At 48.0% G+C, this 15,431-nt stretch overlaps 1 protein-coding gene across 1 annotated transcript in view; it reads left to right on the forward strand.

Moving 5' to 3' along the window:
• Window positions 1–10,727, forward strand: part of NOL6 (nucleolar protein 6) — a 29,201-nt gene extending 18,474 nt beyond the window's left edge. Inside the window, exons 24-26 of the mRNA XM_005424988.1 lie at window positions 774–971; window positions 9,139–9,240; window positions 10,336–10,727. Of these exons, the coding sequence (XP_005425045.1) occupies window positions 774–971; window positions 9,139–9,240; window positions 10,336–10,485 (450 nt within the window). The 3' untranslated portion in view covers window positions 10,486–10,727. The remainder of the gene's footprint in view (window positions 1–773; window positions 972–9,138; window positions 9,241–10,335) is intronic.
• Window positions 10,728–15,431: the final 4,704 nt, after the last annotated feature.

The raw sequence follows: 15,431 nt of genomic DNA on the forward strand, positions 1-15,431 counted from the left end.
GAAGATGCACACATGGGTTTGCTCCCAGGCCACACACAGGAAGCCATGGACTTGATCACTGGGTGGGACAGGAGGTCTGTTTGGAACAGAGCTAGGACTGACTCAGTGCTGGTCACTGATGTTCTTCATGTGTGTTCTCCCCAGCCTGGCTGTAAACCAGTTCCAGGCAGTGGGTTTTCTTCCAGTGCCAAGATGAGCAGTGTCCCATGCCTCTCTTCATGTCTCTGCATCATTTGTTCCATTTGAAAATGTACACATAGTTTTAAGTTTTTTTCCATTTTAATACAGCTGTATCCACAGCTAGATCCTGCCTGTGCAAATATTTATGTGTCTGGGATTGCTCCTGTCCATTAATGAGGTTTTGCTCTCACCGTGTCTGTTTGATGGAAGATGCTGTTGCCCTCTGGGGCAAGTTCTGGTGGACAGATGGGGCCATCCCATTATTAAACAGCTCCTTTGTCCCCTCCGTGTTGTTCAGCTCCTGTTGGCTTCTTGATTCCCCTCTTCATCCTGGGACTCTGCCTCGTGCAGTGCAATTATCTCAGCTCACCTCTTTGTCCCTCTCTGTTTCCCACCCCACTAGCACTTATTCAGGTAGGCTTCCTGGGATCTGTGGCAAACTTGTAACATTAATCTCAAAAAAATTTTGTCTTTGGTTTACTGCTTCCTGAGGAGAAGGAGACAAAATGCTAACAAGGACTTGGGAAACCTCTCTTACCTCTCCTGCTTGCTTGTGTCCTGTACTGACCAGCACTGTTTGTTTCTCCCTGCAGATGGTCTTCCGCCCTCCTTTGGACTTCTATGATGTCCTGATCCACCTGAATCCCAACCAGATTCCTCGGCTCCTGGAGAGCGTGGACCGGCCGGTGAAATCGGTTTGCCGTGGCGTGGTGAAGAACAGCTCTGCCATGAATATCCTCTTTCCTGTGGTGGATTATGACCCTGTGCAGTTGTACCTTCAGGAGCTGAGGGTAAGCACAGCCTGTTGGAGAGGTAGAGGTGCCTAAGGGGGAGCTCCCCTTGGCTTTTGGATTGCCTGCTGGTGCAGGATGTGGTTGGTGACATCTTTAGGTATTTTCATGGGATGGGCATTGCTTCTCCAGCAGAAGTCCTGGTGAATACACCACCTCCTGCATGGAAATGGGATGCTGCTGTGATGTGAGGATGAGCTCAGATACAAACTACCAGGAGCTTTTGCTGAAGAAGATTGTATTCAGCACAAAAGTGTCTTTAAGCCATTTGTCTTCAGTTAGTTAACTCACTTTTCATGGCTTCTTCTACCAGTTGGTGTGTGTGATGGTCAGTAGCCATATACAATTTCTTGGGGGAAGTACAGGCATCCATGACATGGTTCCAGTAAGCTTTCTACTGTTAGGCCAGTGGTTGTGTGAGCCAAAGGAGATCAGAATTGGTCACAGAGTGGTTTCTCTGTGTTTGGCCACATGCATAACAACAGAGGAAGTTGGTAATGTGGAAGTATGGAGAACATCAGTAACCAAAGTCATTGACCGTGTTCTTTTCTGCCATAAGGCCAAGCCAAAGCCTTGGCAAGGTGGGGAGGTATGCAGGATCCTGGATGACAGCAGTGATCCTCCCTGGATCTGGACAGCCTGTGCTTTGCAGTTGTGCAGCACCTGGCACTTCGGCACTTCCCAGCTTCAGATGTGGTTGCTGGATTAAATGTTAGTGTCGGATGTGCAGAGAGGTGGGGTTGTGGTGCCCTCTTCTCAAAGCCTGCCTTGACTTTGAAGTGCCATCCTCCCTTACTGACAGGAGTTCTGTGAGCAGTGTCAGAACTGTAAGCATGGGAATCCAGGCTGTCTGTGGCAGGAAGGGGCCTGTGAGGGTCTCTGGCCATGTTCCCCACTCAGGACAGAGACAGCTTTCATGTTGGAGCAGGCTGCACAGAGCCCAGTCCTGCTGGATGCTGTCTGTCTCCAGGGATGGGGATTCCCTACTTCCCTGCCCCAGTGTTTGGCCACCGCTGAAAAAGTGGTGCCTGAATTGAAACTCCAGTTTAGGCTGGAAGATTCTGGGCCCTCTCAGTTCAAGCTCTTCTTTCACCTTAACTAGGTACCTTAGGAGTTGGGCAAAGAAAACTTGCAAGGGTTTCTTTGAAGGTTTCCTCATACTGGGCACAGCCCTGTTACCCCCCAAGTTGCATGCCAGCCCCAGTGCATGATAACCTGTGCCCATGGGAATCTGCTGTGGCTTCAGCAGAGCTGCCAGGTCTACCAAGGTGTAAGCTTAGTCCTCCTGTCACCCACAGCAGCCTGGGACAGTCTTGGCTGGTGAGGGACCGGGATGTGTGAAAGGCTTCATGAAACTGACAAAGATCACCAAATTGTCACATAATTTCCCTGCAAAAAGCACTGCTTCCTTAGCTGGAAGGACACTTGGGAGAGGAGGTGCCCAGTGCTCTCCTCCCTTTGAGAAGGAAGGTGGACCTGAAGGTCCTGCAAACATGTTCTAGAGAGCACTGGGGTTTCTTCGCCAAGAAGGAAGGGGAGAAGCATCCTTCACAAGGATTTTAAAAGGGAGGAAGAAGCAGATTTGGAACTGTTTGCTCTTTCCTTTCTGGTGTCTGAGGAGTCACATCAAGACCATCCCCTTGCTTTTCAATGATGAATGTTTGACCTGCTGCCATGAAATCTCAGCCAAGAGGTGCAGATGTGGGTAGGAAATGGAGTTTTTAAAGTCTGAAATGCTTCTCTCCCTAGTGCTGGAAGTGGGTTCTATAGCTGAACTGAGCTTTTCAGCAGCTACCACGGTGCTGGAGATGCATGGGGACAGAGACTCTGTATCTCTGAAGGGGACAGGGCTAAGCAAGTCTCGTGGAAGCCTGAAAGAAAGAAGAATGCTTGCTTGAAGAAAAGCTGGAGGATGCTGGATAAGCTGATTGGGAAAGCTGTCTGTTTGGGGAGGCTTGCAGCAGGTCTGGCTGTAGACTGAGGCAGTCAGTCAGGAAACTCACTGGGTTTATAGGTTTACTTTTATGCATCTAGACAAGTTGATGTCAGTAAATGCTCTGGAAGTGAAAGGTAGAGAAAAGATTTTCCTGGAAAGCAGCTTTCATTAATCTTCAGGCAATTATGATTTATGTGGTCTAGTCAATAGTGACATCCAAATTGCCTGAATTTTTACTGCCCATTTTTATTAATACAGGTTATAATTGGGAATTGGGTTTGCTCAGGATGCAAACTAGAGCTGCTTCTAAATCCAATATACTAACATCCCGATGAAGAAAGATGGATAGGAGCAAAGGTTACATTGCTTGTTGGAAGCAGTGTTGATTCTCTTGGTGTCCCTTGTTCTTTGACATGAGGGTTCTTAGGAGGGAGCAGATCAGGAGCTGGTTGCAGCTTTCTCTGAAGAGTGAGCTCTGGGGCAGAGAGCCCGAAATCCGCCTCTGTCTGGGAGGCTTTTCTTTGTCTTTAAGGCTCTTAATATTGTTTGTTCTCTTGTGGCTATCATTGGAGACATCTTGCAGTAACAGTTTGCTTGTCATTCATAGCATCCAGATCAGTAGCGGGCAGTCCTGAAGGAGCTGGTAAATACCTGCTTTTCTAGGCAAACAGGCGTTCATTTTCCTGGAAAAGTCACAGAGGTGGTGCTGCACATGGTCTCAGAGAACTCAGCTGTATGCAGTTAAGTTGGAAGTCCTCAAAAGCTGATTTTGCACTACAGGACCACTGCAAGCTGCTGATGCTGAGCTGTCAGTAGAAGCTACTCTATCCATTAGAAATCATCTGACTTCATGTCTCAGTGTATTCATGTTGTTGTTCAAGGCAAGACCTTTTCATTCATTTTGGCTTTGCTTGGCAGCCTCTGCAGCACCTTTTTATTTCTCCTTCCCTGGCTCTTGCTGCTCTAAGCAGTGTTCGGCTCTTCCTTGTCCTGTGGGCTGGAAGCCCTGGGGGTGATCCAAACCCTGCAAGAAGTTGGTGCCAGAAAGAAGTGTGGTGACAGCAGTGAATCCTTCTGAGAGAACTTGGATGAGAAGGCAGTTTGGACGCAGAACTGACTGGCTTTGATTCAGAGTAATTTGCTCTCTCTTAACAGCACAAACCACAGAACTGAGCAATGGGGCTGTGGCCATGGCTGACAGTGCAGCCATGATGGGTTTGTAGCAACAAAGGGAGACATCTGCCTCACAGATGCTGTGGGATTTTGTGTTCTTCTGTGGGCAGAAAAGAAACATCTGCCCTTTACTGAGATTTCCCCACGAAAACAGGATTTAAACGCCTTGGTGTTTTGATTGAATTGAGGGGGGCAGGGAGTGGCTTCTTCCCCTAGTTCAGACTGGTAACCAGGAGATCCAGGAGATCTTCTGTCCAGCCTGTTTCCCCCCGTTCTTCTAAAGTCAAAGTGTTTAGCAAGGCAGTAGTGCTCTGGAGCTGAAGGATTGCTGTGTGCTTTTTCCAGGGAGCTTAATCAGAGTAGAAAATGAAAGGAGAGGAGGTGCTGCGTCCTGACTGCTTGATTTTTTTTCCTGCTTCAAGGAGATGTGCTGCAGGAGCTGGCCTGAGTTGCTCTGGTGTCTGGGAGGCTCTGGTAGAGATGAAAGGCTGGCTATGGGATTCAGGCAGCAAATTCTTCAATTCCAGAACAGATCTGATAGAGAAGGCCTGTTCTGTGATCCTGTCCACATGAGAAGGCTTAGTAGACAGTTCTGAGGGAAAGCAGGTGCCAGACATCCCACAGAGAGGGCTTCCCTGGATATTCAGCCCATCAGCAGCCTCCTTGCCACCTACAGTTCAGACCACCTGGTTGAGCAAACCCTGGGTTGGCTCCTGATGGGGATTCTGCAGCAAGGCTAAGTTAAATTTAAGTGTCTGGGATGAGGCTCCTGTTGAGTCTCCATCATGGCTGCTGATCTGTGTTCTGGTGGCTGTGTGGCTGCAGAACACCCCTGTGTTTGCTGGGGATGTGGTTTGAGATGGCTCAGTCCGTGTAGCTTTTGCTCCAGGGTGATTTGGCTGTCCTCTGGACTCGAGACCATCCAGAGGACACAGGGGTGCTTCTGGATTTGCTTGCCATGCCTGTCTGCCTGCATTCTGGAGCTCACAAAAGCCAAAGGCTCTGGTCACTTCCCTGAACTGTTCACTCATTGTGGGGTAAATTGGGTGAAGCTATTTGTGCCATGTCCATCTGCCTGTCTGTTATGGCTGTAATAGACCTCACATTTCTTCCTGGGTCCTTGGTCTCACCAGGTCACTGATGGGATGTGCTGTCATTCACTGAGATTCAGCTTTCTTGGGCTGTACATGCCAGAGGAAGGGCTTGTGGCAGAGAAACTGTCCATCTTGTGAGACCTTTCCTGTGTGGATGAGCAGGAAAATGTTCCCGCTTTACAATAAACATCCTTCTAAAGTAATGTTTTGCATTTCTTGCACCTTAAGGCAAGACCTATCAGGAAGACTTTGAGCCCTTTCCTTTCTTCCTCCCATGGTGCAAAAATGTCTCTTGCTACTGCATGTTAGAAAGGAATTAATGACAATAAAAATTCTCTGTCTCCTAAAACATGTAAGCTGTGATCATGTGATGTAGCTGTAATTGGTGAAATCTTTCCAGGTCAGTCTGCTCCCTTCTTGTTTTGACTGACAGGGCTGACTCCTCCTGTGGTGACACCAGGTAGACAGGGGAAAGCTGAAAAAGCTCTGTGGGCTCTCATTTTGGGCAGGAAGCTTCCTGTCTGGATCTGCACCTTTGGAAGGGCAGAGGTGTCAGGAAATCCATCACCTGCTTTCAGGGCTGCAGAGCTGCCACCAGACCTGTAGCATAGTGCCCTGGGCTGAGGGCGGGTACATGTGTGTGTGCCCCTTTGCTCAGTGGGGCATCAGCCCCGTGTGCTCCTGGGCTGAGCTGACAGGGGACTTGTGGCTGCATTTCTTCTGTGTTGGCAATGCCCTCCCAGAGCCTCTGCAGGGTTTGTTGTGTAGAAAGTGACAGAAGACTTTTGTCTCAATGATTTGGTGGATTGACATGTTTGCTGATGCAGCCAGGAGGACACGAGTGGCTTCTTTCCTTTCCACGTTTCTTTCCTGCTGCCCCCAAGCCCCAAGACAAGGATAAGTGTGTAGCTCTCAGGTGGAAAAGTTTGCTTAGTTTGAATTCAATGTGAAACCTTTTATCAGCTGAATCCCAAACCTAAGGGTTCCTTTGTCTTTTAAAAGAAAGTCACAGAGGTAGCCCCAGCCTGGGGTTACTTGGACAATCTCCTTTCTCTGTTGGGGTCGTGGGGGAGGCTCTCTCTGTGTCACATAACTGGGAGCATCAGGGCAGGTCACAATAGGGTGGCAGAAACCTTGAAATGTTAACCACAAATAAATAGTTGTTTGTTGGAAGTAAGTAGCTTTAATAAGGTTTGACACTGGTGAGTTCCTTGCTAAGAGCACTTAAAATGCTCTGAACACTGAGCAAGTGTTTATTGATGCATTTGCCTTCTGAGCTGCTGTTGAACCAGGAAATACTACTGTAGGACACGCTTTTGTGTGCAGAGACCTCCCTAAAAAGCTCTTCCAGCATCTGTGATGCAATGAGCCTAATCTCTTGGTAGAAGCAGTGAAAAAAATGGGTGGATAAAGGGTCAGATGGAAAAAACCCTATCCCTAAAAAACAATGTAGATACTTAAACAGTAGATACTTAACTAGCAGCAAGTAGATACTTAACAATGTAGATATCTAACAACTCGTAGATACTTAACTAAATTTCACTTAGCTCATTGCAAAATCCATGCTTCAGAATGAGCTGCTTAATCTGGTAATCCCATTTTAGATCCAGGCATTGTTTTACTCACTACATTTCTCCACCCTTTTCATTCCTATAACCCAGATGGTCTCTTACAGAGGTGGTTCTAATCTTCTTCCAGGTGCCATACACACCTTCTCTCTGGACAATGAGGCCTCTCCAAAGTGAAGCCCTGAGCTTGTAGGTCCCCCATGTCCCTGTGAGATGGGAACCAGCTGTAGGTTTTGTTGATGGCAGGGATTTCCATGGACCTTTAATGCTGACTTGCAACCAAAGATAGAGCACCTGGAGAATTGAACAAATGTACTCCCTGCCTTTTCTCCCTTTTCTCTGAAACTTTTCCTGGAAGAAGGTGTTTGCAGGCTCAGACAAGTCCAGTGACACTGGGCAGAGAATGTGGGATGTGGAAAGGAGGGTGAACTGTTTGCTTTTACTCCCCAAGCCTCTGAACAAACAGAAGTGCAGTGACTAATACACCTGACCCTTTTAATGCTGCCATTTCTCAAGAACTCCACAGCTTGGTGGGCCAGTTTGAAACACGACCACATGGATGACACTGGGAGCAGGACAAGTGCTGAGATTTTGGATTGGATGCCATCCTTTTAACATCTGCCCTCTGCTGCCTGCTGTTTGGGAAAAAAACCAAAAAAAACTCCTGGGTATCAGGCCAAACAGTGGTTTTATTGGGAAATCAGCTGAGCCTGGGAGGGTTTTTTTACTGCAAATGCTGCTGGCTTCTGCCCAGCAGGATGCATCTGTAAAAAATAGTGTTCTCACAAGGAGCATCGCGTGGCACTGAGGCCTCGCCCTGCAGAGTAGCTGGGCTTTTTCAGGTTCTCACATGTCTGCTCCCCTTTGCTTCAGAAATCTGCACCTTGGCGGTCAGCGTGCCCTGAGCTTTATTGCCATTCCTTGAGCTTTCCCTCCCTCCCTCTTTGGCTAGAAAAGGAGGAGTCTTCCCTGCTGACTGGGCTCTGAGCATAACCCGTTGCTCTCAGTACAGAAATGCCAGGGTGGATTACCTCTTTCTCAATGTATTTTTAGACAGTGGTTTTTCTAGCCAGTTTGGTGAAATAATGCCTTGACCAGACTTGCCCCTGTGAAAGCCCGTGGAGTGGGATGAGTTGGCAATTCTTGGGATCTTTCCATCTTGATGACCTGATTTTCGTTGCCCTCTGTGAGGGCAACAACACTCCAAACTCAAATCTGTCTCTGAAGATTGCAGACAACTCCACCTCTCCTTGCTTGTCAGCTCTGTATTCTAAAAATTCCACCTTGCCTTTTAGGATCACTGGTAATACCAACCCACTCTACCTTTTTTTTCCTACTGTAATTCTGGTATGTCCATACAAGAGCCCATCGAAACTTGTCTTTGATTATGATTTTCTTTTCATGCACATCCTCATGAAAATCTCATGATACGATGATGCCAGCAGAGACTTCTCTTGATAAAAGCTGGGAAACTCAGGTGATGGAGAAGAAGGCTGAAGAGGGAGCAGAGGGTCTGTGTTCTGGGCAATAGTTTGTTCCAAGTCTGGTGAAACCCTGTGCAGAAGCTTCTCCTGTACTGATGCTGGGGACTGTTTGCTCAGCCTGGTAAATACATCTTGTTGCCTGATGTTGATCTCCACCAAGACAAACATATATCAGGGAGCAGCTGCTTGGCTGTCTTGGTCAGCTTCTTTCAGGGTACACATCTCTTTGTATCAGCATGTTGGGTGATGAGCTGTAGGGCCAGACTTTTGGGTTTGAGAAGTTGCTTGCACACAGCATTGTTTCCTTCTGCTGTGACGCTCATCTGCCTCCTTGCAGCCATGGGAATCCAGCTGGTGTGGGCTTGGGGGAAGCCAGACTGGGCTTTAGTCATCCCTTTGTGCAACATCTCTCTTTGATCTCTGCTGCCCAGCACCACCAAAGGAGATGCTCACTGACACCATTGCTGAAACACAAGGGGCAAGGAGAACAGATTGCTGCAGTGCCTCCTTTGAGCTTTCCATCTTTTTCCACCCCACAGAACTTTGTGTTACTTAAAACCTCTGCTCTAATGTTTCCTTTTTGGATAAAGTGCTGACAGCTCACGCGGAGTTTATCTTGGTGGGAGAAGGAGCTTTGATACCTTGGTTGCACAGATTGCACAGCTTGAGATGCTGGCCTCTGGTTTTGTGTTTGTCTTTGGTGCCATGAACTGTACTGTGGCAGGACTGCCTGCTGGGTAGGGCCTGCCTCTCTCTGTCTCATGCATTGTGGAATCTTGGATATGGTTGGTGGACACTGGTGGACACTGGTTGGCAGTGCCAGGTCAGCTGATGGAGGACCACAGTGAGGGACACTTAGTGGGTTGTCACTGAAGGGTCACTGTCCTTAACCTGTGTTTGTTTTCTCTCCAGAACGCCTTTGATGATCTTGCCTTGTTCTTCTATGATAAGCATGGAGGGGAAGTGATTGCAGTTCTGTGGAAACCTTTGAGCTTCCAGCCTCAGCCTTTTAAGGTGAGTTTTGTCTCAGTTTTAAGCTTTTTGTTACCTTTGTACCCTGAAAGCTTGAAGGGCTCTTTTTATTTTTCTGTATGGTAATTGCTTTGTCCAACTCTCATCAGCCCCAAAGCCCTTTGAGAAGTGGAGGTTATGGTTCTGTTGCTGCTTGGAAGGGGAGAAACCAAGACGGAGATGTGGCCACAGTGCCTTCAGTCATCAGGAGAACTGAGAAGGGAAACAGACTATCCCATTCTTGTGGCTTCGGGATCTTACCAGTAATACCCAACCCACAAGAAGCGTAGGTCCAGGGTGCCCATGTCCTCACTGATGCATGGAGCTGTTTTCCAGCTGCACTGTGTGGGTTGGCAAACCCTAGAGGGTGGTTAAGCCAGGTGTGAGGCATGCTGGAGTGATTCATGCTGCTTTCTATGAAGGAAAGACGCAAAGAAACCAGTTAGTCATGGCTCGGAGCTGGCAGCCCTGGCTCTTCTGTCAGTCTCTGGTGATTTATCTCCCCTCTCTTCACGGCCAGAGGGCATTGGCCATTCTCCCTGGCTGCTGTTGTGAAACCCAGTTATTCACAGTGGTGAAACAGAGGAGGAGATGCTTGCATCGGAACTGAGTCTGGCTGGATTAAACACAAGGGTTCTGTTTTTGCCACTGTTGGAGCCAAGGATATCTTCCCACCTGAGGTCTTGACACCCACCAAAGAGCAGAAGCAGCTCTTACTCAGCCTTGTGCTGTGATCCCTTTTGCATACTCCTTGTGCCCTGCTTACCCAGGCTCTGCCATGCATCTGCACGCTTGTCATTCCACCATGCCCCTGGCCATTGCTTTGCCTTGTGACTGCCTCACAGTCTTTGGACTGTGGCTCCAGGGTAAACCCTAAAAGGGGCTGGAAGGGCCACTTTTGCACTTTGTTAGCTCTAAAAATGAGCACTGATAGTGTTGAGAAGTGAAACTTGTGGAACTGGGTGCAGTGGTGTAGCAGGATTTGTATATGACAAGGCAGGAGAGGAACTTACATCTCTTGCTTGGGGCTGGCAGAGGTTGCAATGCAACGCTGAGCAGGTGCGCTCTCATTTGTGCAATATTTTCTGTGTCCTGCAGGTCTCCAGCATGAGGGGAAGGAAGGTGACAACTCTGAACAATGAGCTGGTCTGCATTCCCAATGTGGAGGCAATTCTGGAGGACTTTGAGATTTTGGGAGAAGGCCTGGTCAAAAGTGTGGAAGCTCGTACAGAGAAATGGACTATCTGAAACCACTGAGAGGTGTAAGAGCGGCCTGTCCTCAAGCAGTTTGTTACCTCTGGGTCTGTTCCTTCCTATAAATCAGTCCCAGAAGAGCCTTTTAGCTTTCTAAATCCCAGAACTGTATGTTTTACTCTATTTATCTTTATATGTATGGTTCAGAAAAGCAATGGGACCTGATACTGTTTTCAAGAATACAAATGCCTTTTTATTTTGAAGAAAATATAAAGATGGGATAAAGTTTTTGAAAATGTTCCTGTTTCTTGTTTGTTGTAGGAATTGGAGGTGTGCTTACATGAGAATGTAAAGGTCTGAAAAATATGGCTGAAGTGTGCAATGGAAAGGCAGTTTCCTGGTTTGGTAGGGAGTTTATATGAGATGCTGCTGTTGTAGGGGTTAGCAAAACCAAAAGAACAGTTGTTAAAAGAATGACCAGGTTATTCCCTGCTGTTCAGCCCCAGTGAGGCATATTTGGCACACTAAGTTCAGTGCTGGTTTTCCCAATAAAAAGGGGACATGGATACTGGAGCAGGTCCAGTGAAGGGCAACAAAGACAATAAAGGAATTGAAGCCTCTGTGATGAGGGGCAGAGGGTGCAAGAGCCAGGGTTGTTCAGCCTGGAGAAGAGAAGGCTCAGGGGGTTATTGCAATGTGTTTTAATACCTGGTGAGGCAGTAAAGAAGATGGATTGAGTCCAAATGATGGGTGAGAGGGGTAAATTGAAAGGCAGAAAGTTCTGCTTAAAATGCTTTTTCTTTACCATGAGGGTGATTAAACATTGGCACAGGTTGCCCACAGACTCCCGGGTGGAATCTGCATACTTCATACTCAAAACTCAACTGGACATAGTCCTGGGCAGCCTGCTTCAGGTGACCCTACTCAGAGCAGGGATGTTGGATTGTTTCTCTTGCGTGGAATCATTGTGAAGGCTCCTGATAAGAGAAGAGAGGAAAATAAGTTGGAGCAAATGCAACTGTCCCATCCCCTCTTCTGGTGGAGGCAGAACACACATTTCAACAGCAAAGCACGGATGAATCAGATGTAGAGCAAAGAAAACAGGCTTCATGACAGCGGATTTTGCTTGATTTTGCAGATCAAGCCTGGAAAGGCAAGTGGATATTTAGGCAGCCTGATAACTAGGCAGTTGTTTCTTGGTTAGGAGCATTTCAGATAGGAAGTTTAGTGTGTTGCTTCAAGACCTACTGGCCTTTCCAGCTGTTGGCAGTGAGCCCAGGGCTTTGTTGAGGAAATTCACAACTTGTTTTTCAGACATTTTCTCTGAATCATTTTAAAGTGGGCTATGGCAGAGATAGGACTCTGGGCTTGTGCTGTTTGCTTAGTGCCCATTGATCGGTGCTGGAAACACTGTGTGTCCTCACACAGTGGGGTAGGAATATGTGTGCAGCACCCCTGGCTATGGGGTAAATCTGGTACATTTAAATGACAAGGATAATTTTTCTCTCTTCCCTGTGCTGGTGGCTGAGGGAGGCTACATGTGGAATCCATTGCCCGTTGTTTTTTGGAAAGAGCTTTCTGAGTACACCTAAAGTGAAATCATCAAAAGCTCTTGGTGGGCAAAACAGACCTCTCACCTGAGAACAAAGCAGCACGTTCTGTTGCTGCTGTGACCCCTGCAGCCTCAGAACTTGCTGACAAGTCCATTAACAAATGATGCAGGCAGTGATTTCGACAGGTTTCAGAAGCAGCTAATTAGGGATTAATTCTTAATCTTTTCTTTGTTGTGCATTATCATCCTCTAGATGTTGGAATTGCCCAACCTGCCTTCAGCGATGGCTGTAGTTTTCCTCAGTAGCTGGACTGTTCCCTCTTTTTGTGTCCATTCGCCTTCACTCTGACATACAGTTTGACATTAGAATCATGTAAATTTGCCAACACAGCTTTTGGACACCACTGGAGATGGTGCAGTGGTTGCTTGTGCCAGAGCTCTGTTCCCTCCATGCCCCATCCCCCCTTTGCTTTTCCCCCTGCTGTGTATTGCAGATGCTGGAACATTCTCCCCACTGCATATATCTGCTTTTCCCCAGGTCACAGGTGTGTGCCAGAGCCTGCATTAGCTTCTAAGGCAGCAGAGCTTCTCCAGCTACCTTCACCAGGCAGGCTTGAAGGTCCTGCTCATCCTTCTCTGGGGCTGTCATGGGATGTGGCCCCTTAGTGGCTTATTCCCTGCCTGGATATATTTATGGGGTGATGGCTTCTGCCTTTTCAGCTGAACAATGCTGTAATCTCCTCTACCCTGTCCTCCCCAGCCCAGCTCTGCTTTTATCTGCTTCTTTTACACTGTCAGGTATTGTATTTCTACTTTTTCCTTCTTGCCTTTAAAAAGGCATAAAACTGCTCCTCCACCCTCCATTTGCAGCGTGCAGCAAAGGGACGGGAAACATCCAGGCAAATCTCCTGCAGGTCCCAATAAAATGATGATAAATGAAACTCATAAGCAAACCCTTGTACAAGTCCTAACCTGCTGGTGTTTCATAAGGTGGTGCCACTGTGCTCAGAAGCCAGATGTGAGCCCAGTTTAGGTGACAAACATGGGCACCTCAGCAAAGACCTTGTCATGAATTCACCTAAGACTCACTGTACTGACCACTGCTAGCCCAGGTTACATCACCTGGAAGGGATACACCTGTGTCAGCAAAAGTTACCCAGATAACAAATTATCCCAGCTTTGCTTGCAATACTCTTGTTGCCAAAGCTGTAGGTGATGCACAGGCTCTGCTTTCAGGGTAAGGATAACTCTGCATTGCCTTAAATCACCAAATATCTAAGTATTTACCATCCTCACTGGGAAGAATTTCTCCCTAATACCTAGTCTAAACCTATTCTCTTTCAGTTTGAAGCCATTCCCCCTTGTCCTGTCACTATGTGTCTTGTAAACAGTTCCTCTCCATCTTCCTTGTAGGCTCCCTTCAGGTACTGGAAGGCCACAGTTAGGTCACCCTGAAGCCTTTTTTTTCCAGGCTGACCAAATCCAATTCTCTTAGCCCTTCCTCACAGGAGAGGTGCTCCATCCCTTTAATAAATTTGATGGCCTCCTCTGCACATCTGCTGGTTGCTCTTAGGGCCTGGATATTGCTGTGCTCTGACTTCTTGAGCAGCAGTTTACCTAAAGGAAAGTCCAAAACACCTTTCTCAAGAGCAGGGGGTCCCTGCACCTCTAAGGGGTCTGGAAAGGCAGGATCTGAAGGAAAGGGGTGTCTCAGGTACACAAGAGAGGACAAGTGAGGTCTCTGCTGTAACTTTATCTCCTGTTGTGGATTTACTGCTCCTGTTGGAGCCCTGTGACTAATTCCTATTATGAAAGCTGGGGTAGGGCCTGGGTTATTCAGAGCACTCTTGTTTGACAACCATGCTGGGCTTCCACTTCCAGAGCAGTGAGTGGGCACTTGCTTGTTTGATTAGCTGTGGTCCCAGCCATAAACAAGAGCTGCACAAACACAGAGCTGCCCTGGGGAGCCCACGTCGTGTTGTGTTGCAAGAGCTGGGAGGAGGGCAGAGGGAGAGCTGAGGCAGCAGCAGTGGGCTTTGATGTGTTGGTTTTGCAAAGCTACCTCAGAAGCTCTTTCCAGGGGTCTCCTGTGCGTGGGGGGTGAGTGCAAACAGGGAGGTGCTTCCAAATGCAAGACTGGGCTGGTGTGACGATATTGGTGTACTTAGTGTATGGATGGAGCCAGCCAAGACAGGGCTCAAGTGCTGTCTGCTTCATGTGTGCTTTCTGCTTTCTAGCAGGGCTTTCCAAATGCTGGTGGGTCCTCCTGGGCCTTTCCCTGAGCCACCCTTTGGGCAGCTTTCTCCTAAAAGGGTCAGGTCATGCTTTGCAAGGATGCAAGGATGTGGCAGACAGCAGTTGTTGGGAGGCTCAGGAGGAGGGGAGGGAGATGGAGCCTTTCTTGTGCCACCAGACTCTGCTTGCCAGGTGCCCTTGACAGCTTTGAGTGACCAGATTTATGAAAAGGATCAGGGGAAACAGGTTGATGAAACAAGCTTGGATGATGGGATGACCACAGCAGGTTGAGTGCTGTGAGGTTTCCATGCTTGCTGAATTGCTCAGACTTTGATGTTCATTCTTTGGGGCAGCTGAGATCTTTTCAGAGGCTGTTTGTGGTCTCTGTGAGGCTGCCTGGCTTGAGGCTGACCCTTTGAAAGCAAGAAGCACATGTGTCCTGGAAATAAGGCCTTTTAAAGAAGCTTCTTGCTCAGGCACCCACAATTACTGGTCATTTTTGAAAACCCTTAGGTTAAATTTCCACGGCTGGCTAGGGAAGGAGTGATTGTCTGGGGTTTTTTTTGGCATAGAAAGGGAATAATCTCCCCTAGTTTGCTGTTCCCACAATGGCCATTCTTCTAGCCTGGGCAATGACTTGTTGGCTGGGGTTTTTGTTATCAGACAAACGTTCTGGACCTGAAGTTATTATTCCCAGCCAAGGCAGCAGCTCTTGGGAAGTACTGGGTCCCCAGCAAAGCAGCTCTGGCGGGTGGCAGCTTTTAGTGCTTGTGGTCTCCTCAGAAAGGCAGTGATGCAGCTAAGGGGTGAGGGTGGCGTTTACTAAGTGCAGGGTGCACCACAGGGAAGGGGAAATCAAGATATTGGGTGGGGGAATTGCAAAATGGGAGAAATGCAGTCTGGAAAGATGCTGGGATTGAGAAACAAGGGGTAGTGGGAGAAGCAGTGCTGGTTGCTGGCATCCCAGGACAGTGTGAGGGGGAGCAGAACGAAACTGCAAGCTGCTCAGACCATACGAGCTGTCACAAAGATGTATTCTCTGGTGCTGTGAAGCCTTTGCACTAGACTCAAGTGCTAGAGGCTCAGCAGCCACCAGGAGAAAAATAAACATTGGCCGAAAGCACAGTGGGGAGGTGCTGGGTAGCTGGTGATGCATGATGGGATCTGGGAGAGGAATGAACTGTGGGTGTATCAAGGACCTCCCCATCATTCC

The sequence above is a fragment of the Geospiza fortis genome, unplaced genomic scaffold (assembly GCF_000277835.1).
Source record: "Geospiza fortis unplaced genomic scaffold, GeoFor_1.0 scaffold49, whole genome shotgun sequence".
NCBI lineage: Eukaryota > Metazoa > Chordata > Aves > Passeriformes > Thraupidae > Geospiza > Geospiza fortis.